The following is a 27,515-nucleotide window of genomic DNA, read 5'->3' as shown; positions in this document are numbered from 1 at the left end:
AGAAGAAAGTAATGAAGAATTGTTTTCGGTTGTGGAGGAGTGGAGTGGTATTCAAGAACGTTTCAAAAGAGTTCCATACCAAATGAAACTAGGAATCAAAGAGGGTTTGCGGTTGTTAGCGTTTTCGGAGACCACAATGTTGCCACCACCTCCAAGAAAGGTACCAACCAAAGGAGCAAAGAAAAAAATCAAAACTACACCAAAATCGACATGTATGGTCTCATCTTTGTGGGAGACTATTGATTCTCAATTTCCAAAAAGTCAATCTTCACCACCAAAAAAATATGCACAACCTAAAAGAAAACGTGCTCTGCTTGGCATTTCTCCACGTTCGTCGATTCCAACGCCAACTCCGGTTCTGGTTCCAAAGCCTATCTTGGTTCCAAGAACTTATGATCCATCGAATCCAATGTATTACATGCCACAATTCATGAGACCATATATTGAGAAAATTGTGGATGTTAAAGGCGATGGGAATTGTGGGTTTAGGGCTATAGCCGAATCCTTGGGTTTGACGGAAGAAAGTCATGTTATGGTGCGGAGAGCACTTATTCAAGAGATGAAAGAACATAAGAATGACTACATGTGGGTATATACGGACGAGGGCCGTTATAACTACACCTTAAATGGGTTGCATCCTCCCAAAAATGGTAGTGGTTTTGCACCTCTCAATAAATGGTTGACATTGCTGGATATGGGTCACATCGTTGCAACTTATTACAATAGGTCGGTGGTGGAGATACTAGCCTTGATATTGGAATCTCAGAGACTTTTTTCCCAATTAGAGGTAGGCCTCCAGTTAACCCGAAAATCCACATCATGTGTCTTGGTTTATTCCCAAATCATTTTGTTCTTCTTTCGTTGAAAGATGCCCACTACCTCCATCATCCACGGAGTGGAATAATCACAAGAGGAAAGAGGCGGCATCATTGGAAGATGAATTTTTGGATCAACACGATCGTTTCCAAACACTCATGAATCTTGAAAGAGGAGAGAAATCGTTATCATCCAAAAAATATTCAAACCAACACAATCTAATTTTATTTGACAATCCGGTTAAAGCAAATGAAGAATTCGAAGATCTTGTGGAACATTTAGATGATTTAATTTCATTAGATGAAATTTGACACTTTTTGTCGGTGTTCGTCCTTTTTTTTGTTGATATACACCGACGTGTTTTTGTTGGGATATATAATGTAAAGTCCTTTTTTTGTGGCCAAGATGTAACTAACCTTTAATGAATTATATATATATATATATATATCTCGCATTTATTATAAATTAATGTACTATTAGTGAATGTGTTGCATAATGTGGAAAATTTGGCGAATTTCAAACAATTGTGTAACGTTAACGTATTTGTGTAATGTTACCAAATCATTGATAAATTATGAAATGTTGTTGTTTGTAATTTCTGGATGTTGTTGTATCGGTGTTATTTCATGAGGAATTGCCGTTTGAAATTACAGGTAAAAAAGACCGAAAATGGCTGGAAATGACATTGCAGACTGCACTGTTTTTTTGCTGTCAGTTTGCACAGCGGTAGTTAACTTCTGCCGGGGGGTATTTTAGACATTTCTATGTGTTATTAGAAAATATCTACAGTCATAAAAGCAATTTTCTTATCACTTTGCCTCTTTCTAGTGAACCTACCAAATGAATGTCAAATCTACGGTTATGACTAACACTAGCCTATATACTCATTCTATTGGGCTTAGTTAACTTAACATCTATTGGGCTCAAACTTATTCTTACTAACAATTAACTCTCATATTTCTAATTCATTTAATTCTCCCTTTTTACCAATTACTTCTACTCTAGCAACTCCACAAAGTTGTCATTAACCTCATAAAATAACCGTCACCTCTAATTTACTTAAATGTCATTCACTCCACAAATTAGTATGGGTGTCAACATGATTAGAATGTTGCTTAAACATTTTGGTGCATGTTATTACTCTTAACTTAGCTACAAAAACATACATTTAGGATTTAGAGAATAAATTTAATATTTAAATAATTATATAATATTTTATTTATCACACAAATAACATATAATGGTCATGATTATCTATTTATTAAAATTAAATTATAATTACGTGTATTGTAATAAAACAATATTATATCATCCCTTAAAAAAATATTATATTATAAAACTAAATGAAATACTTTTCTATTAAGTATAAAGTATTCAATAACAAGTTTGGCTACTATTTACCTTTTATTATGTTATTATATTTTAATATTTAATGACATCATAGAGACCGAAAAGTATTATTATTAATATTGTTATTCATCTTTTTTATTAAATGTTATGACACTAAAAAGTTGTAAAATATGATTATGGTTAATTTTAAATGATATTTAAGATTTAAAAAACCTTTAGATGGGGATAATTTTATTACTATGGTGTTTAAAATTAGTATATTTGTTTGAAATAAATAAATAATGTTGACCATGAATAATAAATTAATGGATTGTTTGACTTAAAAAAGTACTATATAAATAAACATATCACATGTTTACCTTCACACAACGACTACCAATATCATTTGAAGTGATACTTGAACATGAAGAATATTATATTAATAGCTATTTTCTTCACATTTTGGACATGTGCATATCAAACCATGTCCAGAACTGTGTTGGAATCATCTCTTGCTACTGAAATGAGACACGAGCAATGGATGAAAGAATTCGGGCGCACTTATGCAGATGATGCTGAGAAGAAGAAACGGTTCAAGATTTTTGCAGAGAAATTGGAATACATAGAGAATTTCAACCGTGATGGAAATGCGACTTATGAGTTGGGTCTGAATCAATACTCAGATTTAACTGATGAAGAGTACGTTGCTAAATATTCTTGTATCAAATTTCAAAGCAAAGTAGAGTACTCATCTATACTGAATGTGAGCAAAATTTCAACTACCAATTCATCACTAAAGAAAAGAAAGAGAATTCCAGATTCTGTAGATTGGAGACAGAGTGGAGCTGTCACTAATGTCAAAGAGCAAGGCGATTGTGGTAATAATTAATAATCTCTTGAGGTTACAAAGTCAAGTTATTATCACTAAACTGTCACCTCTCAAATATTTTTCTTTAATTACACATTAGCACATATAGTATATATAATTATATTTTCTTTAATATTATAACTAAACTATCACCTCTCAAACAATTTTCTTTAATTACACATTAGCACACATAGTATGTATAAATTATATTCTCTTTAAATTTGATCAAATCATGTACTACTAGTGTACTAATTAATTAACATATTGTGTGGTTGATATTTTTTTTTAATCATAGCAAGTTGTTGGGCATTCGCGGCAGCAGCTGCTGTAGAAGGAATTATACAAATCAAAACTCACAATTTGATGTCATTGTCATCTCAAGAATTGGTAGACTGTGACAAAAATAATTTTGGTTGTGAAGGAGGTCACCTACATAAAGCATTTGATTATATTGCAAAGAATGAAATAGCAACAGAAGCCGATTATCCGTACAAAGATAAACAAGGCACCTGCCTTAACGACAAAATAAAACGTACTGCAAAAATAAAAGGTTATGCAATAGTACCACCCGGTGAAACAAGCCTACTAGAAGCCGTCGCAAATCAACCGGTCGCAGTTGGAATTCAAACTAACACAAACTTTGCTGACTACAAAGGAGGAATATTTGGTACTGGACCATGTAAACCCCTTCCCAAGCTCAAACTAAATCATGCTGTTACGATAGTTGGTTACGGAGGGGAAAATAAAAACGCATATTGGTTGATTAAGAATTGGAGGGGTGAAGGTTGGGGTGAGAATGGATACATGAGAGTGAAAAGGCAAGGTAATTCTCGTAATTCTGTTTGTGGTATTAATATGGTACAATCTTACTATCCGGTCTTAGAATAAATTTTTTATGGGACCACTATGTGTTAGTGACCTTTCAATAAAGACATGTCATATGAAATTGTCTCAAATTAAAAGAAATAAATAATTAATTAATTAGCATTACTGAATGTCTTATATATTTAATTTTCTTGATTAACATATCATTTAGTTTATTTTATATATACTAACGTTTAGACGGGTACTTTGTAATCGTCTATCCGCTCTTCTTGCTATTGTATATAAATTACAAACAATTGTTTTTTAAGAAATTTTGATTAAGATTATAGTTATAGGTAATATATATTTTGCACCTTCATATTGTAATAAATTATATTTATCTTTCTCAACGATACCAACAATAAAACAAATATAACATCTTTTGAAAAAATATAACGATACCAACAATAAAACAAATATAACATCTTTTGAAAAAATATAACTACTATAATATAAATTCTTATCTTTTTGAATGAAACCAACAAAATATTATTTTTATGCTCAAATTTGTTTTAGAGTGTAACTAGAAGAAGAAAAAGGCAGTTCAAAAGAGTCTACTTTCTTTATATATAATATAGAAGTATAGATACGCACAACATGTCACCATGTCATTTGGAGTATATATCTAACTACTCTAAAGTGAACCATTCACTATAGAGTGAGAAGCGAGTAAGTTTAATTATTAGTTAATATTTAACTAAAGAGTTAGAAGCGAGTAAATTTAATTATTAGTTAATATATAATCAATATGGTAAATCTTGTGGGTGTGTCATGATAAATGGTGAGTTGTTAAAATAACAACAATTATTATTTTTTACATGATTGAAGATTTCTAGTGATTATTTTTGAACCTATAATTTCTCAAACTCTTGTTTAATGTTTGTTACTATGAGGAGCTAAATTTCTCTGGATTAGGGTTGAAGATGAATTACCTTCATATCTACTTGAACCATATATTTTATGAGTTCTAATTTATTCAATTGATACCAAATTTTTTTTCTGCTCAAACTCTTGTTTAATGTGTGTTAATGTTACAAAAGATCAAGAACATGGCTCAGAACGAATAAATAATGGATTGACTTTCGGAAAATGTACACAATTGTTTCAGTAATAATAGTGAAAGAATATTGTCTCAACCCGGATTGTGTTTAAAATTGTTTAGTTAGTTGGGTGATTGAAAGCATAAGCACAAAATTGACTCAATAAATCAAAGACCATAATTTATTTAAAATAACATTAAATTAAATATTAAAGTAAAGAAAATAGTTTGAAAAAACCAACAAAGTTACTCATGGTTTACCTAGGATAGCTCCATATCATGTTCATTTCTGTATTCTCATTTGAATTTCATCTTGTATCTCTACTCTTATTTTAAATGAAATGCATTAAATTTTCTCTTGTAAAAAAAAAAAATCTATAAATGGTGACTAATAATTATGAATCATCAATAATGCTAAATGACAAGTGTGCTAAAAACAAGGGCCGGTTAGAATTGGATAATCACAATTTGTTGGGTTGTCAGAAACTAATAAATCATAAAATTCTTCTTAATTTGATGTTTTAATAATAAAAACTTATTTGATAAGATCAAAATTATTCTGATAAGTATAGTTTTCTGACAAGTTTGTTTGAGTGTTTTTTATAACAAAATACTCCCTCCGTTCCTTTTTAAGTGTCACTTTTGAAGAATTTTTTTGTTCCTATTTAAGTGTCACTTTGCATAATTCAATGCAACATTAAATATATGTAATGAGATATTAAATAAATAAGGTTATTATAGTAAAAATAGAAATTATTGTATCAAAAGTAGCAATATTTATTGATTGTCTTGGTTTGTGTAAAATGTCAAAATGTGACAATTAAAAAGGAACGGAGGTAGTATTACAAATGTACAAATCAAAAATACCCAAAGAAACTTGAATCTTAACATCATTATGTGTTAAGGACATCATATTGATAACAAAGACTTCAAAATGAGATCAAGCACATCTCAACTACACCTCAGAATGAAGACAAGATTAACCAAGAAATTAGGAGATGAGATGCAATCTCATGTCAATAAAAAATAATGATCAAAATTCTTCATTCTCATAAACCAAGATGTTTTAAGAATAGAAAGCAGAAGCACTTCAGTTTGTAGATCAATGAGAACATACTGGAAATTCAAAAGCACTTCATATCAAGTTTAAAGAAGGCATCAACCCAAAGTTCAGATGCAATCTCATCTACAAAGTCAATGATCAAATTTTGAGATTAGAATTGAAATCAAGGGTACTTCAAATTGCAAATTAGGTACATTAGATGACAAGTCAATAACACATAAGAATGAGACGCGGAAGATCATCATATAAGATAATAATGGACTTCATAATGGGATATTTAGAAAACACATAAAAGAATGATGAAAAGAATGAATCCAATGATATTAGAAATACTCCCTCCGTTTCAAAATGAGTGTCGTTTTAGGTGTTTTCACACATATTAAGAAATGCAATGATTAAAAGTAAGAGAATGGTTATTTTACCAAATTATCCTTATTAACTATTGGTTAGTTTTAAAAGTAATACTTTGGAATTAGTGTGCAGAGTATTAATTGGAAGGTACAATTGAAAAGAAAAAGTTATTATTGCATTGGAAACTGAAAGTGACATTCATTTTGAAACAATTTTTTTTTGGCTAAAGCGACACTCATTTTGAAACGGAGGGAGTAATAAAGTAGTAAGTTTATTATCTCGATAGAGATTGTCGTCAACTTAGCAATTCGCTTAACTTATTCAAACTAGAAATGAATTAAAGGGGTTAAAGGGGTTTCACTTTTGAATTGTGTGCTCAATGTGAGTAGTAGTTTGCTGATAATAAAAGATGCTTGATTTAGAGATTATAAGGTGATTAGGTTTCTCTGAATACCCTGTGTCTTATTTGTCAAATTGATGCAATATTCATTATCAGTTATGACTAATTGCTTGATAAACGATATTTTGAATTATGAAACCGTGATATATCAATCGAATTACTTATGGTAATTCTGCTTAACTAGAGAGATACCAAGTAAGTTCTCAAAGGATGAATCATAATCTAACATCTTAATCAAAAAACCTAATTTGATTAAGATAATTAAGCAACTTTCTATTTTAATTATAATTTGGGTTAAAGAAAGGTAATTCAACCCTGCACTATAACCTGGGATCATACAAGATAATCATATGACTCAGTATGCCTAAGGTCTATTAGATACAATTCAGGTTTATTTGTGTTCCAAAAGAATTATAAAGATAATAGAAATCAAAAGTTAAATAAGACTTAAATTATAACTGAATAGAGAAATTGCATTAATGATTTCAAACAAATAAACAAAGGTTTATCTCATAACCCATATTCCTAAAAAAAAAATCTCATAACCCATATTAGAGGGAGTTTAGTTTTTCATGACAACAAAAAACATAAACAATAATAAATTACAAAACATACTCAAGAGAGGAGTTAGGGAAACTCTAGTTGCTCCTTAATGTTTCCTTTCTACTTGCCTTCCCCTTGCACCTCCCAATTTCTAATAAATAAAAGTGTTTTCAAGGGTCATTATTTATAGGAAAGCTTAGAACCGGGTTAAAGTGGTTTTCCACTTGATCCAACTTGAAAAACAAGTCAAAACGCAAAAATACATGGAACCATGCGTCTGGGGCGCATGAAGTTGAAACTTTGTGCCTTATGGGAACTTCCATGTGCCTGGGGCGCATGAGGCATAGCATGGGGTACATAGGGCATCTTCCCCATGCTTTCATCTTGGCACTTATGATATTATTCTCCCACTTTGTATTGCCTTTTAAAATCCTTATTGAACTCCTTTGATATTCATTCTCTTGCCTCCATAACTCTATGTGATGTCTTGATTTTCCGATTTACATGATTTCTCACTAAAATGACCCATAACACCTATGTAGTTGTCAGTTTTAGGAAGAAATAGAATTGCATGGGCTTAAATGAAAACAATATTGTTTTATCTTGGTTTTCGGGTGTCAAACATTGATTACGTTTGAACCTTTTAACCTTTGATATCTCATTTTTTCTTGGGAAGGGAAAAAATAAGCAAAACCCTTGAGAATCGAGGTCCGAGAGTTGTTTTCGCTACGGGAAGGTGTTAGGCACCCATAACGACTATAGTATCCTATAGGAACCGTCTTTATTTTCTACGCGTGCGCTTTATTTTTAAATGCTATTTGAAAAGTGATATTTACACCTAAGAGTTTACTAAGTCAAGAATTGGAGGGAGAAGAAAGTGTTTGAATTTTTATTTTATTTGAATTGAAGGAATTTTGATTCCTTGCCTACGTACCCTTTTAAGGGATCAAATCCACCGTAATTCTCTTCCAAAAAATGTTTTTGTTTTTATTGGTTGATTTTAAGTTTGAAAATTGGAATTTTGAAGAATGGAGATTGAGAGGCTTCATGAGCATTGAGATTTAAGAAAAAGTGGGGTTTGATTAGTGATTTTGGAAAAAAAGTTAAGTATGATTAATTTTCATTGAAATTTGATTAAGAAAATAAAGAGAAAATGCAAAGGAGTTTTGACTCCTATATTTTTTGGAAAAGGTTTTCAAGTGATGTTGTTCAAGTTATTTGTGAAAATTGATTTTTCTAAGTGTAAAACCTAAGCATTCATCTAAACATGCAATCCTAAACATACATCTAAACATGCATATCCTAAGCATATATCTAAAGATATCTATGTGATATGTGTGCATGTGTCGGTGCTTGTGCCGGTGTACATCATTAGAGTCCATTGTCCTTTACATCATTGGCCTAGATACATGCTATGGTCTTGCAAGAAAAGTAAATGGCATGAAAGTAATATTACAAGTCCCTAATTTTTACATTCTAAGCCTTGGTAAAAATTAAAGTGCAAGAAATAAGAGATGAAAATATGATGTGAGATGAGGAATACTTATGGATGAATGAAACATGAAATGAAATGGTTAGTAGGATAAGGTATAATGGCATGAAAATTATAAGCAAAAGGAACATTAAACAAAGTAGCAAAAACTTGAAAAAAAAAGTGATTAAACTCTTAGCAAAATATGCCTAAAATTTATCATGATAACAAGACAAGTGTATGACTTATAATTCCCATATCATGACAATGTTCAAAGATTCTTATCACAATCAACAAAATGAGAATTATAAGAACACATTCAAGTCAAAGAACCATGATATATTTTAGGCATATTTGGCATTCAATTTTCACAAACAAAATCCACCTAACTTGCAACACAAGAAATCAACAAATTGTACTCTCAAGCAGTAAAAAAAACCCAAACTCAGAGACCAACATATTCACAAATTTGCACATCAAGCATCAGTATCAATTCACCAAAATATCATATCAAAGTATAGTAAAAAAAAAATCACAAGAAAGATAAACAAATCACAAGTGTCAAGTATATTCTTCTTTTATCAATTTTAATATGTAAAACACTCACAAAAATATCAAGAAACACACACAAGAATTTTTAGATATTTTTATAAAAAGATTTTTGAGTCAAAAGAGGTGTAAAAAGTAAAAACAACATACGAAATAGCAAGAAAACATGAAAGAGAAGCAGTCTGCGCAGGAACCCAAGCCCATGCCCAAGGGAATATGGATCCTGGACTATCCAAACGTATCAGGGACGTTGGATTGATCCAGGATCCTAAAAACCTAGATCAGACGGTTGAAAATGAATCAGAGTTGAACCAGGACTGAACCGGTCTGGTTCAGGGGTCTATAAAAAAGCAAAGAGACCGGTCCAGTCCATTTCTCACTTCTCTTTCTCTCTCTAAGCTTATTCTAGTGAGAGAAGCTCTCACTTCTCTCTTCTTCTCCGTTCACCTCTCCACCGCCGGTTTCTGGAATGAAACGGCTGGAGACGATGAAGATTCATCGGAATCTTCATTGTCACCGCTGTGAATTCCAGATTCTGGCGACGTTTCAGATGCTTCGAATCTCATGAATCCAAACCCTAATCTGTTCTATTTTTCATACTGATTATGAATTTGAACTTGATTTTACGAAATAAACGGTGAATCATCCTAGATCTGCATTTTAGGGTTTCGGTTTTGAACTTTTTCAATCTTTTTCAAACTTTTTCGAAAGAACAAGTTTTAAAGCTTGTTGATCTACTATGTTTCACCGTTTATTTTGATTACGAACTTTCGATGATGATTTAAAACAAAAATGAGAAGAGTTCGTGTGTTTACCTGGCTTTAAGTTGGAGATTCGAACAAAAGATTCTTGAGAAAGCTTTTGATTCTTCTGGTAAGTGTTGAACCAAAAATAAATCGGTGAAACTCTCTTCTCCTTCTTCACCGGTTCGAAACTTGCTTTGATTCTTCTTCTTCTCTTCTCAAACTTCTTCTTGTGATCGTCCTCGACTTGAATTGCAAGAAGATGAATGATATGGTTCGATGATGATGATTTCCGTAAGGAATCACTGAGAACAAACATGAATTAAACCAAATTTGATGAAGGTTTTTCTAATTGAAACGGTGTTGATCTTTTGTTTTCTGAAAACTTATTTTGATTTGTGTGCTTGATGATGAATTTTTGATAGAAATTTGAAACGGTTAGGGTTTTGTGATGATGAAGTTCTTCAAAAGTTTCATCATGTTCTTGATGAAAGGTGATTTTGATTCTATTAGAGGAGAGAGAATTGGTGAAACGTGTTTGTTGAGTTGGCAAATTGTGATTGATTCTGTTGGCACTTGTGCAGTGAATGCACCTTTTATAGCTTGACATGTGTATCTGTAGGCCAATGAGGGCTTGCCACGTATCCTGGACTTGCTTTGGACTAAATTTGGTTCAAGGACCTTCCTGCAATTTCGAAAGTACAAGGACCAAACTGCAATTTTGACAAATTGGACCAATAGGTAATTTTTAATACTTAAAGGGCTAAAATTGAAACTAAAAAAGATTTTATGGACTAAAGTGAAAAGAAAAAAAGAAAAGGAAAAAAAAGAAAAAAAAAGAATTAAACTTTAAAGATTTTAAGGACTGAAATGAAAAAAGGACCAAAGTGCAATTTTAGAAATTTGAGGACCAAAATGAAAAATAAAATTGAATTAAAATTGGCAAATGGAAAAAACTTAAAGTGAAACAAAAATAAAAAACACAAAAAGGACTAAAATGAACCAACTACTTAAATGAGGTACTTCAAAGTAACCTCTCTCTGCCAAAATTTCGTGTGAAATGACCAAAATGCCCCTAGGGACTGAAATGACTCAAAACGACTCAAATGCAATTTTAAAATGGTTCTTTAACAGGGAACTAAGGCAAGAGCTTATCCAAACAAATTGAAAAGACTCAGAGACAATTATTAAGGATTTTGAAAGAGTTTTTGATACTGGAAATGACTAAAATGCCCCTAGGGGCTAAACTGACTCAAAATGACTTCAACTGTAATTTTTTGAAATGGATTTTAACACGAGATTGAAACAAGGACTTATTCAAATCAAATGGAAAGACACAAACAATTTTTAAGGACTAAAATGAGTTTGAATGCAGGAAAAGACTAAAATACCCATTTTCATGAATTTTGCAAATAACATTGAAATAAGATGCAGAGAAAGATGCAATTGATCAGAGATAATTTCAAATGACTTGGAATGTAAGAAAAAATATTTTGAATGACTTGAAATGCAAGAAAAGAAGAATTGAGCTAGTATTTTTAGGTCCAAAATTAGGGTATAACAAATATAAAATATTCCTTCAACCATAAACAACTCTAAAACGTCTCTAAAATGATATCAAACTCTAATAAAACGACTCAAAAACATAGATAAAATATTGTCAAATATCTTGTGATTAGATGTTTTCGAAGATCATATTAACACATTAGAAGTTGAGAACAAAGCACAATGACTACTTTTGAGGAGAAACTTAGTCACCAAGGCAAATCAGAAAGGACAAAATAATGACTAGCTTTTCAAAAGGCTATTTTCCTTACTTGTTCAACACGACATTAAAATAAGAGAACATCTCACACACATATCACCAAAATATATTTTTTGAAAATATCATACATCATACAATAAGATCATAATACAAAAAGATCATATTACTTGAAAATTGTCGGATTCAATCTCAAAGTTAAGAATCATTCTAGCAATCTCAAATACACTTAAGTCTACACAATAGATTTGTAATATCAGTCAAAGTGTATATGAAATTCAAGTCCACCACTCTAGTGATACTAGATTGAACCTTGTGAGATAAGAAAGGTCATTGTGAGATTAAAATGGTTAAAACAGATTCAGATCACAACTAAGTCATTGTAATTAGTTGTTAGGGAATCACTAATCATCTTTCGAGCTTTAAAGGCAGATTGCGTGGTTGCAAAAGTTTGAAGAGGTTGTGCAAAACTTGTAAGATTACGTAGACCATAAATGAGAGTGCTACATTGAGAGTGTATCTCAAGGATTATATTGGATAATCTCACATTTTGTGCGGACTGAACTATGATAACTTATTTTTTGTCATCTTGTCTATTCCTAATCTCTTTATTTTGATAGATCAAAACAATATACATTTACTCATACTCTTGTTGTATTATATTTAAGAAGCCAAAAACGCTCTGCTAGGGCACAACACTAGCAAGCGCCGCCACTTCATGTTCTTCATTCCATGTCCATTACTTTCAATCCATATCCATATTTAAGAAGGTTCAATTGTTAGTGTACTTTTGCTTTCAATTGATTCATTACTTGGCTAACGTTTGTTCCTTGGGATTGAGTAGCTTCCAATACTTTCACGGGTTTAGCTTTTTTGGTTCTATTAGCTTACGTAATTCCAATTGGTTATTCCATAGTCACATAATTCGCTGGTTGAGTGGCGAACTGCGAATTGGTTCGCTCGAACCGATTCGCGGTTCTTTCGCGTATTGGTTCGCTCAGATTCGTGAAGAAATTCGCGAAAACTCGCGAACCAAGAGTACCCATAGAAACCAGCGTCGTGAGAGTAAGGGGGATAGCTGTGAGTTGAAGAACGATGTTGTAGCCTGAAAGTGAGAAGAACGCGAGAGAGTGAAGAAAGTCAGTTGAAGAAACTGGGATTGGTAGCGGCTGCTGCTGTATGGAGGAACGAGGAAGAAGATAATGAAATTATGGTTAGTGTGTTGGATGGGCTCTTGCACTAGACATTGAAAATTGCTTTTTTGACAAAGAATACTTCCAATTGACACATGGAAATGACTATAATGCCCCTGGCGGTAGTTAACTACCGCTGGGAAACACGCCGGTAGTTAACTACCGCTGGCTTCCAGCGGCTGTTAACTGCCGCTGAGTTCTGCGATTAAACAACACCAGAACCCTCATTTCTTCATTTTCCAGAAACACAAACACATTCAACTCTCTTCCAAATTTCTCCAAACTTGTACTTCACGAATTTGAGCCAAATTTCATCAATTAATTCACAAGTAAGTTCATTATTTCCTATTTACATGCAATGTAGTTTGTTTAGGGTGTTAGTTTTCATAATTTTGAGCAAAATGTTAGTTTTAGGTAGTTTTAGGTTAGGTTAGAAAATTGAAAATTAACTATGATTTAGATGTTTTAATGTATTGTTTATGCTGGAATTGATGTTTAGAGTAGGTTTAGGTATAATGTAGTTGTTTAGATGTTCAAATAACACTAATTGTGCTCCTAATTTAGAATGCACATAAGGTGTTTGTTAAAATGCATAAGTGAGGAAATATTGCTTTTTTTGTGTAATTTGTTTTCAAGTATGTTCAATTTTATAAAGTATATATGTTATAATTATTATAAGCTTGGATTTTTAAATTTTTTGGCACGTTTGAAGCATGACATAATGTGGTATGTTATATAAAGTTTGATGAATGTGTTATATTAAATTTTATGAATGCCTAAGGGGGATGTATTGGATTAGGATTCTGTGGGATTTTAAAAGACTTTTTAATTATGAAAAAGTCTTGTGGTATTCAATCAAGACTTTTTGCAACTTAAAAAAAGTCCTGTGGTATTCAATCAAGACTCTTTGTCATTTTAAAAAAGTCTTGAGGTATTCAATCAAGATTTTTCATCACTTAAAAAAAGTCTCATGGTATTCAAAATCATTCAAATTTCGAAGGATTGTTTAATAAATTGGATTTTGATGGATTTTGTGGGATTTTGTAGTGTAATTTTAACAAGAAAAAATCTTTCATGAAAAGATGAGATTTCTTGGGATTGTTTTTCATTTAAAAGTTACTATCTCTTTTTTCTCCCTTCTCTCTCTCTCCCCTCCCCCCTCTCTCCTTTCTCTCTTCGTCTCTCTATCTCTCCATTCTCTCTCTCTCTCTCTCTCTCTCTCTCTCTCTCTCTCTCTCTCTCTCTCTCTCCCTCCTCTCTTCTCTCTCTCTCTCTCTCTCTCTCACCTCTCTTAGAAAAACTCAAACGACTTCTCTAATTTCAAACACAAAATGAGGGCTGACACAGTATTTTTTTTTTTTGAAAGATTTGTAAGGGCTGTCATAATTTTAAATATGTACCCCATCTGGTCACATTTATAAGCAAAAAAACAACTTTTTAGATACATCTAATGATTAATGTATTTAACCTATAAATGTGACCGGATACATTCATTATTCAATGTATCTAAAAAGTCATTTTTTGCTTATAAATGTGACCGGAGGGAGTACAATTGAATTTTGTGGGAATAACATTTTTAACAAATAAAAAATGTGTATGGAGAATAATGTGTTAAGAGTGTTTTTTAGTCCCTTAAAATCTTATAAAATCCTTAAAATTTTAAAATCAATAGTAAAAGAATTTTTTATTGGTTTTATTTTTCTTTATTCAAACGCTAGAATTTATTTGTTCATTATTTTTATCATTCACACTTTCACACTTGTAAGTTTGTTCTTTTTTCCCCTAAAATTCATTGAATCCTTTAAAATTTTAAAATCCCATAAAATCCTTTGAAATCCTTAAAAGTCAGTGTGATAAATCGATTAAAATCTTGAGTGTATAAAGTCTTTTACATAAAAAGTCTTTTAAAATCTCACAGAATCAATACAATCTCACACAGTCTTTTAAAATCTTAAAGACTTTTTTTATTAAAATCATCTTTTAAAATCATAATCCAATACACCCCCCTAAGTTTCATTTTTGATATGTTACATGTTACTTGCTATGTTCAATGCCTTAAAAGTTTTAAATACATTGTATGCATGCCTATGTTCGCCTATGTTTGATGCCTTAAGTGAATGCTTAGATACATTGTATTCTTAAATACATTGTCAACTTATTTATGTTTTTTAAAATTTGTTTTGTACAGATTTGGCTAGGGATACAGATGAGTAGCGGCGGGTTATTAGAGAGGATAGGATGCGGAGAGGTAAAGAGGCGAGTACCGCTAGTGCTCGGAGAGAAAAGAGGGCTGAAGACCCGTATGTCTCTAAGACTCGGAGGCGCAGGGACCCGATGATACATGGAGAGGGCTCACAGGCACATGTGGATGACTCATCCCAGGTGGTTGATCTGACACCAACGCATGATTATGCTGGGTATGCGGATGATGGTTTTGTTGGCTTTGATCGGATGGAGGAAGAGAGGATGTATTTTCAGCCGCCGCCGCAGGACGAGGCAGAGGATGAGGGGGTGCCAGAGGATGTTGTGGCAGATTATATGGAGGCACATAATGTTATTCCCGAGGGTGAGCTTGAGCGTGAGCCTCAGCCACGACGAGGTAGTCGTGTTCCGCGGATACCGCCCTATCCTGCTGGAGAGGCTCCCTTTCCTGGAGGACCTCAGACCACGTCATTGTTGTCCGACTACGCGAGACACGTGGCGAACCCTCTTTGGGTGAACCATAATAATGTAAGTGTTTAAATTGTTTAAAATTCTTTAAATGTTTTAATTAATTATATTAGGTAGCGTAAGTGGTTTAATTAATTACAATAACATACCGTAAGTTGTTTAATTAATTAAAATAACGTAGCGTAAGTGATTTAATTAATTAAAATTAGGTAGCGTAAGTTGTTTAATTAATTAAAATAACGTAGCGTAAGTGATTTAATTAATTAATATAATGTAGCATAAGTGATGTAATTAATTAAAATTAGGTAGCGTAAGTTGTTTAATTAATTAATATAACGTAGCGTAACTGATTTAATTAATTTAAATTAGGTAGCGTAAGTTGTTTAATTAATTAAAATAACGTAGCGTAAGTGATTTAATTAATTAATATAACGTAGCGTAAGTGGTTTAATTAATTAAAATTAGGTAGCGTAAGTTGTTTAATTAATTAAAATAACGTAGCGTAAGAGATTTAATTAATTAATATAATGAAGCGTAAGTGTTTTATTTATTTAAAATAACGTAGCGTAAGTGTTTTAGTTATTTAAAATAATGTAGCGTAAGTGTTTTAGTTATTTAAAATAGTGACAATGTCTTATTTAATTTGAATTTCAGATGTGGCAGGATGCAGCGGGTTATAAGTGCGTAAACGCGGGGAAAAGGTTGAAGGAGCTTGATAAGCCGGAGGCGGCTATGAGGTGGTTTTGGGAGCCTGTGGAGGGGTCTGGCCTCCATGGTTTGATACACGTTGGGTATTCGACTGTGACCCATGCGATGATACGTGCTCTATGCGAGAGGTGGCACACGGAGACGAGTAGTTTTCATCTACCTGTGGGGGAGATGACGATCACTCTGGACGATGTGCATAATCTTCTGCACATTCCTATTTACGGCCGCATGTTGGAGCACGATGAGTCGATGGATCGGGACCGATCTATTGATATGATGACCAGGTTGTTGGGCATGTCAGATGCTGATGCCAGAGTTCAGGTTAGGGATGAATCTCCTGGTCATATCAGTTATCCCGCACTGAAGCAGGTTTATGAGCAGCACCTGACTGAGGCTAGACGACTTGAGCATGCACAGTCTAGGGAGGAGATGCAGGAGAGAGCCAGGAGGAGGGCGTGTTGTGTGAGGAGTTTCCTTCTATATCTCGTCGGTTGTGCGCTGTTCACTAACAAAACGAACAGACACATCGACTTGATATATCTGGATTGCATGGCGGACTTGGGGGCGATTGGGAAGTGGTCATGGGGAGGGATGACCTTAGCCTACCTCTATGGTTATCTGGATGATTCTGTTATCTTGAATAACAGAACGATGGCTGGCTCTGCGACTCTTTTTATGGTAATATTTATCTTAATTTCTTTATGAATTTATTTTATAAATTTTATTATCATGTTAGACTATTTTATAATGTTTTAGATTTATTGAAGTTTTAACTTGAATAATTATTTTTGTGTATTATTTATTTTGTTGCAGGGATGGATTTTGGAGCATTTGTCAGGTCCTTACCCAAGGAAGCGTAACCCGTATTGGGACCCGCGGACACCATGTGCTTGGAGATGGCTCACTAGCAAAGGCCATAAGAGTGTGCACCATTACCGTTCACGCCTGGATCACTTGGAGGTGGATGACGTCAGGTTTTCTACCTATGGTGATCGCAGAGACGTGCACCCATTTAATATCTTGTGCACTTACTCGGGATGGCTCATGTGCGGGAAGGAGAAGGTGTACCGTCATTTGCCTGAGCGGGTGAAGAGGAAGTTCTCCTTTGTCCAGGTCGTTCCCAGACATCCTTCAGCTGTCCCTCTGGTGCCTACACAGATGTTGACTACTGTGTTGATGGATGTTGCGGCATGGTTAGTACCTGGTTGGGTAGATGGGTGTGAGACACCATGGCAGCATGTTCCTGGCTACATGGCTTGGTATGCCAGAGTCTCTCACCCTCGCATTCTCCCACCTGATGAGGGATCCGCTCCCAGGCCGGCGAACGTGGAGCAGCTGATTGAGGAGGAGCATGCCATGGAGATGCCTGACACACTGACGATCGTCCGGGATGTGGCGCACATAGCCCGAGATATTGTGGCCAGACAAGCCGAGATGACCAAAGAGGAGATTGTCCAGGAGGTCATGCGGATAGCTAGTGCTACTGAGCCTGCACTTACTTATCAGATTTCCAGGCGACGCAGGGGGCAACAGAGGCAGGGTAGGCAGGGCTGATTAGTATTAGGATTTTTTTTATGTATTTTTTGACTATGATGATCATGATGTATTATTATGACATGTTCCATACATTTTGCTATTTCTATGACATATACGTACGTTCGTTTTATATTATTTCTTGCGTTTTAATTTTACCATGTTCCTGTTAAATATTGGATGAATATGTTTAGGTATCAATTGGTTATTATATGAAAATTTTAGAAGAATTTTCAAGTGGTTATTTGATGAAAATCTTAGATGAAAATGAATATGAAAATGAAAATTGGTTAGGAAACCTTCAGGAAAATGGAAATGAGCTTCTGGAAAATGGGCAAGCACGTAGCGGCAGTTAAAAACCGATACCTTCAGCTTCGGCGGTTGTTAACAACCACTGGCACTCAGCGGTAGTTAACTACCGACGTTTTTCCCAGCGGTTGTTAAATGCCGCTGGGGATAATTTGGTCATTTACTTGTGTCAAAAGGTAGTATTCTATGTCCGAAAAGCAATTTTCCTGGACATTCTTTATATTGGGCTTTTCTAAATTTGGCTGGCCCAATGAATTGAGAATTGCTACTCAGAAGTAATAAACAATATAATAAGTATGGCTTTGTGAAAAAAAAAATTAAACGTAAACTCAATTTTTTTAAGTAAAATATTTTATTTATTTTTTGTTTAAAAATTCTAGTAAAAATAATTTATTGATGGCTTACTATATTTAATTAGGTAATATTAGTATTACGAACCGAAGCGTACCGAAGCTCTATACCCCTACACGTACCGAATTCTTCTAATGTCGCGTACGGCGAACCCGTACCCGTACCGCGTACCGAGCGAATTGCGAATTATGTGACTATGGGTTATTCATTTGTTTTCAACCAATTCGGTGCTGGATCAATTGGATTTGTAACTACGCCTCTGTGTTTTCACCGATTGAATCATACCAATTAGACTTTTCAAAATTGCTGCCTTGTTTACGTGAGTCTCCACTCCTGTCATCATTGGATTTGGGTGGAAATAATCGTGAATTGCAGTCAGGCCACTGATGGCATACACGTGCCCCTGGCCGTGTGTGTCAAACGTCGTACCTTCAGCAGTTGGGCAACCCGTTCCTTCAGCAATTGCGCAACCACTTACAATAGTAACAACTAAGTCATTTGCAGCAGCCTTAGCGGGTCAGAAGGTGATTGATGACAGACCTCTCCCTACTCCATGCATTAAAGGAGATGCTTTGACCATAGGGGAGTAGAGGAATGCAAGAATGCGGTAAGGGCCCGATTAACTCTTCACAAGGGGGATAAGCCGTATTCTGCACGTGACCTAAGTACCAAAATCGGAAAGCTTTGGAAAACATCGGCGGGATGGAAAATGGTGCCTCTCAGCAAGGGTTACTATGACTTTCACTTAAACTCAGCGGATGATCTCTAGAAAATATGGGCAGCAGGCACAGTCAACCTCAAGCCGGGTTTGTTAAGATTATCGCGGTGGACCAAAGATTTCAAGTATCTTGCTCAGAAACAGACATGTATCGCTCTGGATTCGCTTGGTTGAGTTACCGCAAGAGTATTGGCGGAAGCGAACATTGAAGGAAATAACAAGTGTGGTTGGCACTCCGATAGACATTGATGGACCGACAAGAAACCGCACTTTTGGCCACTTTGCACGGATCCTAGTTGACATTGACCTATCAAAGAGAGCTTACGATGAGATCCTTGTGGAGCGTGAGGGCTTCGCCTTTAAGGTGGAAGTGCAATATGAGAGGAGGCCGTTGTTTTGCCATCACTGTTACTCCATTGGACATAATGTCTCCTCTTGCCGATGGATACATCCTCAACAACCAAAGGATAAAGATGATCGTGGGAAACAAATCGTTGTGGCTGAGAAAGCACCCCCCACAACAACTCGGTAGGACACAGATGGAGGGGCTTCCACTTCAGCCAATGGCAGTACCTGGACTTGGGTTCCGGCTCCGATTACTTCGACAGTTACCACTTCTCAGAGAGTTCTGCTTACTACTGCCCCTTCAACACTGGCTCCGCCTTCACAGGCTATTCTAGCACCTATTATTGCTAGCTCACACATGGGGCCAATTGTTAATTCTACTTCAGCGGTTGTTACTTCTCAAGTGACGGTCCCTATGCCCAGAACGTCATTGTCGTCAACATCTTTCAGCTTTCCACTCCATAACGTGTTTGACAACATTTCTAGTGAGGAGCTGCCACTAGCTACACCAGTGTTTGAAATTGTTTCTCCGGTTGCGCACGATGAAGTGCATTCTGCGAGAGTGGAGCAGTCGCATCCAACATCGCGGGAGGAGTTGCAGAACCCCGTGGTTGACGATGTTACTGCAACGCTCTCGGATGATGTGGAACATAATCATTCTCGTCCGGGGGAGCTGGTTGAGAGTCCTAAGGGTGCCCATGAGCATGTACCACATTCATCAATTGTTGAGCACAACAACGTGCATGAGGTATCTATGGATTCGCCGCAGGTTCAGACAGAGAATTTGGTTGAGCACGTTGACGTGCATTCTGTTCCAAATCAATCCCCCATGGCTGCTCGTTCCATTGAAAATTCTATAGTGTCCCATGAGGCTGTCGTGATATCACTTGAAGGGACTGAAGAGGCTGTGCAAGCATATGTTAATATTAATGTATCGCATGATGAACATGTGGCTGCCGAAATTCAACAACAAGAATTTCATCCCAGCAAAAATATTCAACATGGTTTAGATTTATGGGAACGGGTGCGTCAATATGATGAGAGATCAGCCGATGAAGACTTCACACCGGTTCTAACAAGGAAGCAGAAACAGAAATTAAAATTACAACTAGTCTTAAAGAAGCAGCCTACCAAAACCCGTGCTCGGGGTGATCCTTCTACAACTGCCCAATGAATTTTTGGACTGTTAAGGTCAAGCGTCGTCGACATCTTTGGGCTGCTCTCACTTCTGCAACGGTGTTTCCAAATTCTCTTCTTTCTGAGTTGTCCGTCGATTTTTTTGAGATAGATGTGGATTACCCAACTACAGACTTCCATAATTTGTTTTTGGGGAGTTTTTGTTATTTGTTTTTTGCTTTTTGTTTTATCTTTCTTTCTTTGAGGGTTTTGGCCTAGTCCCCCCTCCTTTTTCCCCCTTTTTTAAATAAAATCTTTAGAGTTTGGCGGCATATGATGAAGGTTTCCCGGGTGCCAACCTAGTTGGGATATCTATGTTGCCTCTTGATGTCTGTCCTCTCTCCTTGCTCATAAAAAAAAATTATTTTGATACATACTTTAGATTCTCAAATCTCAATCACTTTTCAAAACTAAAGAACCAACAACTTTTTTCAAAGGGTCAATTTTGACCCAATATCATCCATTCAAATTGTTTTTCTTTCTTTTTTAGTTGAATAAGTTATCTCCTCATATTGTCATTCTTATTTTGTTTGTTTTTGTGATTTCGTCGTCTCTGCATGACTCCATTTCTTTTGATCTATCGTCTTTATGCAGTGTATTTTTTATCTCCCATCTTAATGCAGTGTTTATTTTGATCTTTCACTTTAACGATTTTAAATTTGTATTTTATCGATATACTCTATCAATTTAAACGAATGAATATCATTTATTTTTGTAAAAAAAGTTATCTATAAAAACAAAAATGTACCACTTGATTAAAAAAATTGAAAGACAGGAAGGAGGCAAACGCGCGTTCCAACGAAGAGCAGAATAATTACCCAAACAAACAAATCACTTCCAACTCCTTCCTCATCATCTCTCTCACTCCATTCTTCTTTCTCTCTCTCTCTCTACAAGCTGTCACTAAGCTAAGCTATAAATTTCAAATTCATCTCAACGAATCCCATTTATTTCGTTAAACATAACAGTCCAAACAAATTCAAATTCGAAAATCAATGGCGACGAACAAGATCGAACGCGGTCACCAGATGTACCGTGACGGACTCTACAAAGAGGCGTTAGCGTTTTACACGGACGCTATTGGTATGGCGAAGACGAATCCTCAGAAGATCGCTTTGCATAGTAATCGTGCTGCTTGTTTTCTTAAGCTTCATGATTTCAAAAAGGTTCGTTTTCTTATTATTATTCTTCCACTATTCTCTGTTCATTTTTTTTTTTTGGATGAATTAGTTTTTTAGCATTATTCAAAAAATGAAATTGAAACTATAAATTTTAATTATACCATAGTTTATCTTTTTCTAAACTATTTGATTAATTTTGTGTGTGCTTGTGTTGTAAATATTGTATTAATGAGGTTCGGTTAGACTCAAGTGGTTAATGAGCTTCTGTTAGAAGTCAAATTGACTTAGCGCATGCGAGTTTGATCTACGCTAGAAACAATTTTTTGTTAGACTTTACTTACAGCACAATAGGTTATTAGCCCCTTTTCCCGGGAATCAGAGGCCGGGAAAAAAAAGGATTGCTCGAGAGGGAGGGAATTTTTGGTATTGTTTGAGGATTATTGGAACTATCATAGTTCTGGTTTTATGAATATTCCTAACTAGGTTAAGATATTTTTATCATAAAAAATGATAAAACCTACGAAAGAGTCAAAAAAACAAAGGCCTATTTTGTATGCCCACCCATCCCATGAATTCCGCCAAATGCGGAAATAAAATTTTATTCCTTAATTAAAAATACGGCAAGTAAGCATTCTTGAAATTCGTGGGTTGACCCTTTGTAGTATTTAGCAATTCTCTTCTATGATATTGTATGAATTCTAATAATTTAGATTAGTTGGTGAAATAGTTTGCAAATTTGTTCAGAATTCAGATTATGGGTTGTGAAATGTGAATGGAAAATTGCTTAGTTGAATCTAACTAATTTGTTTGTTTACTTGTAGATCTGTAGAAGGATAGGATCTATGATTTGTATTTGTAACAAATTGGCTGCCTTGTTGATGCTGAATTATTAATCTTATTAGTTTATAGTCTCATTCTATAATCATGATCATTTGTTATGCATTTTGTGTGACAATGGTTGGGATTTATTTAGACCTGCGAATTGTGATCATAGAAACAGAATACAGTATTCTGATCTTCTCTGTTCTCTCCTGCGAATTGGTGCTTGCATACAAATTCACTACTTTTGCCGTATTTTTTGGAACCCCTTTTCAGCTCTAAGCCTCTATCTAATCCAAGTCAAGCATAGTAAAATGAGAAATAGTTGTTGGGATTTCATACTTTGAAATGAGGCCCTTTCTTGTCAGTTTTTCTTCCTAGTTGGAAGCTTTTGATGAAAGATTTGTAGTCTAATAGTAGATTTATATGTTGCAAGCAATGATGCTTACTCTATATTTCAGGCAGCAGAAGAATGTACTTCGGTGCTTGAGCTTGATAGCAATCACAGTGGCGCATTGATGCTGAGGGCTCAAACACTGGTGACACTGAAGGAGTACCATTCAGCACTTTTTGATGTCAACAGACTCTTGGAGTTGAATCCATCCTCAGAAGTCTATCAAAATCTTCATGCTCGCTTGAAGACACAGTTGGTACGATATTATTCCTTTCATTTCAGTTGCATGTATTATACTAGATAGATCTCGAAAATTACTCATAAGTGTTTTAGTGTTTTTTTTTTTTTTTTTTATATATATATATATATATATATCCCATGCCCCCTTTCATCCTGTTGATAGCGGGAACACTCATTAAGTGCAGCATGTTAAATAATTTTTTTTTTTTTTTATCAAAAATAAACAAATGTAATGTGTTTGTTAAAAAGAGTTGTATTCAATATTTAAAATATAGATGTGAAATGAAGAGAGGAAAAGTAGAAGTAGGTGAATAAAAAGAAGGTAGAGAAAAAGGGTGCACTAACCTTGTAAATTTGACCTAGAATTATGTTCTTGCAATGAATATACTTTGTCAGCTGTGTTTCTAAGAAATGATGCTATTTTTCATTGCTCAAGGAAAGTCGCTTGCTCCAATACCAGAGTCAGAAGAGGAGTTCGAGGAACATGAAGATGAGAAGGACAAGGCGATGCTAGAAAGAGAGGTAAAGAAGGAAGAAATGGGACAGAAACATGCAGCAGCTTCTAATGTTAGGAAAGATCTAAAGGGTCAGCTTGGCAAAGGTGTTATCAATATTGAATGTGCTCCCAAACAAACAGACCTCAAGTTTTCATCCAAACTGGGAAGTGACCAAAACTATGAGACTTGTAAGTCGACGACAGAGCATATAGTTCCTAAAGCACAGAACAAGGAATCATCCGAGCCACAATCCAAAGCATGGAAAACAATTCCAAAACCAAAAGGACATTCTGCTTTGGACTACGCTCGGTGGGACAATGTCGAAGATGATTCTAGTGAAGATGAGGATGAAGATGATGAATCTTTGCCACAGTACCGTTTTCGTGTGAAAACAATTGGTGTACGTCCTGTGAAATGAGAGGTTTCTGATATGAGGTACCTAGAAATGGCTGTTTTGATCCCTTGTGAACATAAACAGTGACCTCTGATGGACAAGAATGGACTGGTTGAAATAGCTCAATCATGTTATCAACTTGAAGATCTACCAATCCTAGGGAAGTACTTCTACCTGATGATTTGGCTGTCCATGTGGATTCCCTCCGAAGCTACCAACATTCACCGTTTAGTTAGTTTGCATATTTTGTGAATAGTAAGATTCTCACCATGCCTGCTGCGGCCCAGATATGGTGCTCAATGGATTGAGATTCTATATATTTCTTAAAATGGAGATGTCTATTAGTAAAGTTATAAATATGTGTGCATTTATATCTCAAGTTTACTAATGAACATCTTCACTTCTGTTATAGAAATCTCAATTCATCATTATTTATCTTGGTGATGTATTCTTTACAAAACTATACGTGTGGTTTTTTTTTTTTTGGACAAATATATGGTTTTTTCTTGATGCTTTTTTATTGTATAATAATAATAATAATAATAATAATAATAATAATAATAATAATAATAATAATAATAATAATAATAAAATAGTAGTTTAATTTCCCTATAATTCATGCAATTTTGTATACCCCCTTGTTCATATATGTTAGAATTAAAGTGCTTCTCCGGTCATCCAACATTTTCTTTGTTCTCGTAATCTTGTTAAAAAGTTTGGTGAACCACACAATTCCTCTATCTTCCAGATTTTTCTACACTTGAATAGGTATATTTGTCTGACTCAATTGTCTTGCAATTACTAATCATTTTCAATGTTTCTTTTACCTCATGTGCTTGAATCCTATGATAGCAGTTATAGTTTCGCTCTTCCTCTCTGATGTCTAGCCACAATGAGAGTCTGGTAAGATCTCATAACCTTCGTCAGATAAGTTGTAGAGAACCTTGTATTTTTCTTATTCTCCTTTTTCTTTATTTTATTATTATTAGGTTGATATTCGAGTTGATTGTTGATTGTTTATCCTCAATAAAAGCTTTAAAATTGGAATAGTTTGATTATATTGATAAAATCTTGAAGTATGAAATCTTAAAAGATTACTTTGTCATATTCTACCATTCAAACACCACTAAGTATGAACAATATTGACTTAAAATAATATCGAGGGCTAACTTTTGTGCATGCAAAAAGAGATTAGAGCTATACGTGTGTTTTCATAAAAGATTCTCTTCATTTTGCTTTGGTAATAAACTCAATACATACTTACTTATCATCACGGTCTCTCTGTTCATTATCGGCCTTGTATTAATAATATTCCTAATGATTCAAAGAAGAAGTGCAGGGAGACTAACAAGGATAAACCTAACATTGAAATGTTTATGGTGTTCTCACACCCAAGTCAAATAGAGTAAGATCACTAAGTGATTAACTCCGAAATCGACCCAAAAAACAGAGTATGTTATTCATGCGATTGTACATGAACATTTACTTTCAAAATTAGAAGAATTATTTTCTTTTTATAAGAAAAATTAGAAGAAGTATTTTGATGCATTTAGAGACTAGATAGCATTCATCCATATATACTAGAAGTGAGTCGCAGGCATGTAATACAGTTAATTGTAAACATAAATCCTGGACTAATACACTACACTCAAGCATATTTTAAGAAAATTAAACATGACATTCAATAATATTTTAAGGAGCACTTATTATATATTTCTCGTGGTACATAATTTCAGATTTATTATTATTACATGTATTTATTGAAGATCACGAACATATATGAAATTCTTCAACAGTGGGGTAAAACGCAGTGGTGGATCCAGGACCCTGGGTCATGGGGTGTGGACATTTTTTTTTAATTTTTTAGTAATTATTATAATATATAAGTAAAAATAATTATTATAATATAAATAAAACCATAAATTGAAAGTTTAAAAATCCATTTGTAGACTGACTAAAAATATCAAAATGATGTGGAAAAAGAGACAAAAAATCAAATTGTTTATCAGAAATTAAGTGAAGAGACGTAATTTTATCTAAAATATAACTATTTAAAAGTATAGACAATATTAATTTAATTAGTCGTACATTTAAAAAGGAAAAAACTTATGTCAGTATGTCGCATTAAAAAAAGCAAAATAATACTATTTATTTTAAAACATTTATATGTGATAAATCAACAATTACTTTATAAAGCTGTAGTAGGGGAAAAACGAGAATGAGAAAAATTAGAGATCAAGAAAATATTTTAAAAAATGAATTATTAAGTAATATATAGTGTATTTGCAAAAGACCTTCTCAACAATGAATTTGGCCTCCTCTCACAAAAACAATGAATTTGGCCTAATGGTAAATTGTTGTCCATTGATATGAGGATCAAGTGTTCTATCAGCGGGTTTTCATCGGACAATACTTGGGTGCCATTAATGGCACCGTGCCATTAAATCCTGGCCATTGATGGCACCCATCACACACATCACACACACACATTTGGGGCAATGTGTGGCCCTGATCTAATGGCATGGTGCCATTAATGGCACCAAAGTGCCACCCGTTTTCATCTTAGCCTTACTAACAAAAAAATAAATTGGAGGGAAGTAAAAGACAGAAATAGTGAAGAAACATAAAGCAATTGTTTGTGTTAAAGAGAAGAGAATGGTCTAACCTCTACGAGCAATTAATATAGGAAAGCAAAAGACCAAAATAAGTTAAAAAAGTCACACTAAAAAATTAGCAGATAGGTGCAATTCGGTGCAAACTAAACAATTGAGGGTGTGCAAGTGCACACCCTCCCATAGAGCTGGCTCCGCCATTGGTAAAACGAAGCTCTCATGGTAATGCCACAAACTGGATAGGGAGAAAAACCTTGCCTTTTCAATCTCATATATCGAGTTTCACCCCAACCAATAGTCATCTTTAGGTGTCGATCCATAACCAACTATGGTAACCAAATGGTCAAATGTGAGTTCCGTCTTCGGTCCACATGGTCCGCTACCAAATATTCCTCCTTTGTTTAGATCTAAGTTTTTGTTATCCGCTATGTAAACTGCGACGGGTTGCTACCAAATATTCCTCCTTTATATCTTCAATGACATATATTTATATTTTTTACAGGAGCTACTAAAACAATTGTGTGTGCACCAGCACATAATGAGGCTTAAGGAGAAATTCAAAATGAGGTCTTTTAAGTTATTATTAGTTTGTGCAAAAGAAATATTAATAGTATTTATTTTATGAAAGTAATATTTT

At 34.4% G+C, this 27,515-nt stretch overlaps 3 protein-coding genes across 3 annotated transcripts; all 3 read left to right on the top strand.

Moving 5' to 3' along the window:
- Positions 1-82: 82 nt before the first annotated feature.
- On the top strand, positions 83-865 carry LOC146949016 (uncharacterized). Its single transcript, XM_085748469.1, has one exon. The coding sequence runs from the start codon at positions 83-85 to the stop codon at positions 863-865; it is 783 nt and encodes a 260-aa protein (XP_085604595.1).
- A 1,663-nt stretch (positions 866-2,528) lies between these two features.
- Positions 2,529-4,003, top strand: LOC146949015 (fruit bromelain-like). Its single transcript, XM_085741490.1, has 2 exons — positions 2,529-3,023; positions 3,309-4,003. Exons 1-2 carry the CDS (start codon positions 2,570-2,572, stop codon positions 3,899-3,901), a joined length of 1,047 nt encoding a protein of 348 aa, XP_085597616.1. The 5' UTR covers positions 2,529-2,569; the 3' UTR covers positions 3,902-4,003.
- A 17,637-nt stretch (positions 4,004-21,640) lies between these two features.
- On the top strand, positions 21,641-24,776 carry LOC146949014 (Tetratricopeptide repeat (TPR)-like superfamily protein). The gene is made up of 3 exons (XM_085745140.1): positions 21,641-21,967; positions 23,203-23,391; positions 23,817-24,776. The coding sequence occupies exons 1-3, from the start codon at positions 21,797-21,799 to the stop codon at positions 24,288-24,290; spliced, it is 834 nt and encodes a 277-aa protein (XP_085601266.1). The 5' UTR covers positions 21,641-21,796; the 3' UTR covers positions 24,291-24,776.
- Positions 24,777-27,515: the final 2,739 nt, after the last annotated feature.

Source organism: Medicago sativa, chromosome 2 (assembly GCF_051527215.1).
Source record: "Medicago sativa cultivar Bolivia chromosome 2, Bolivia_mono, whole genome shotgun sequence".
Classification (NCBI taxonomy): Eukaryota; Viridiplantae; Streptophyta; class Magnoliopsida; order Fabales; family Fabaceae; genus Medicago; species Medicago sativa.
This window is presented reverse-complemented; position numbering and strand designations above follow the sequence as displayed.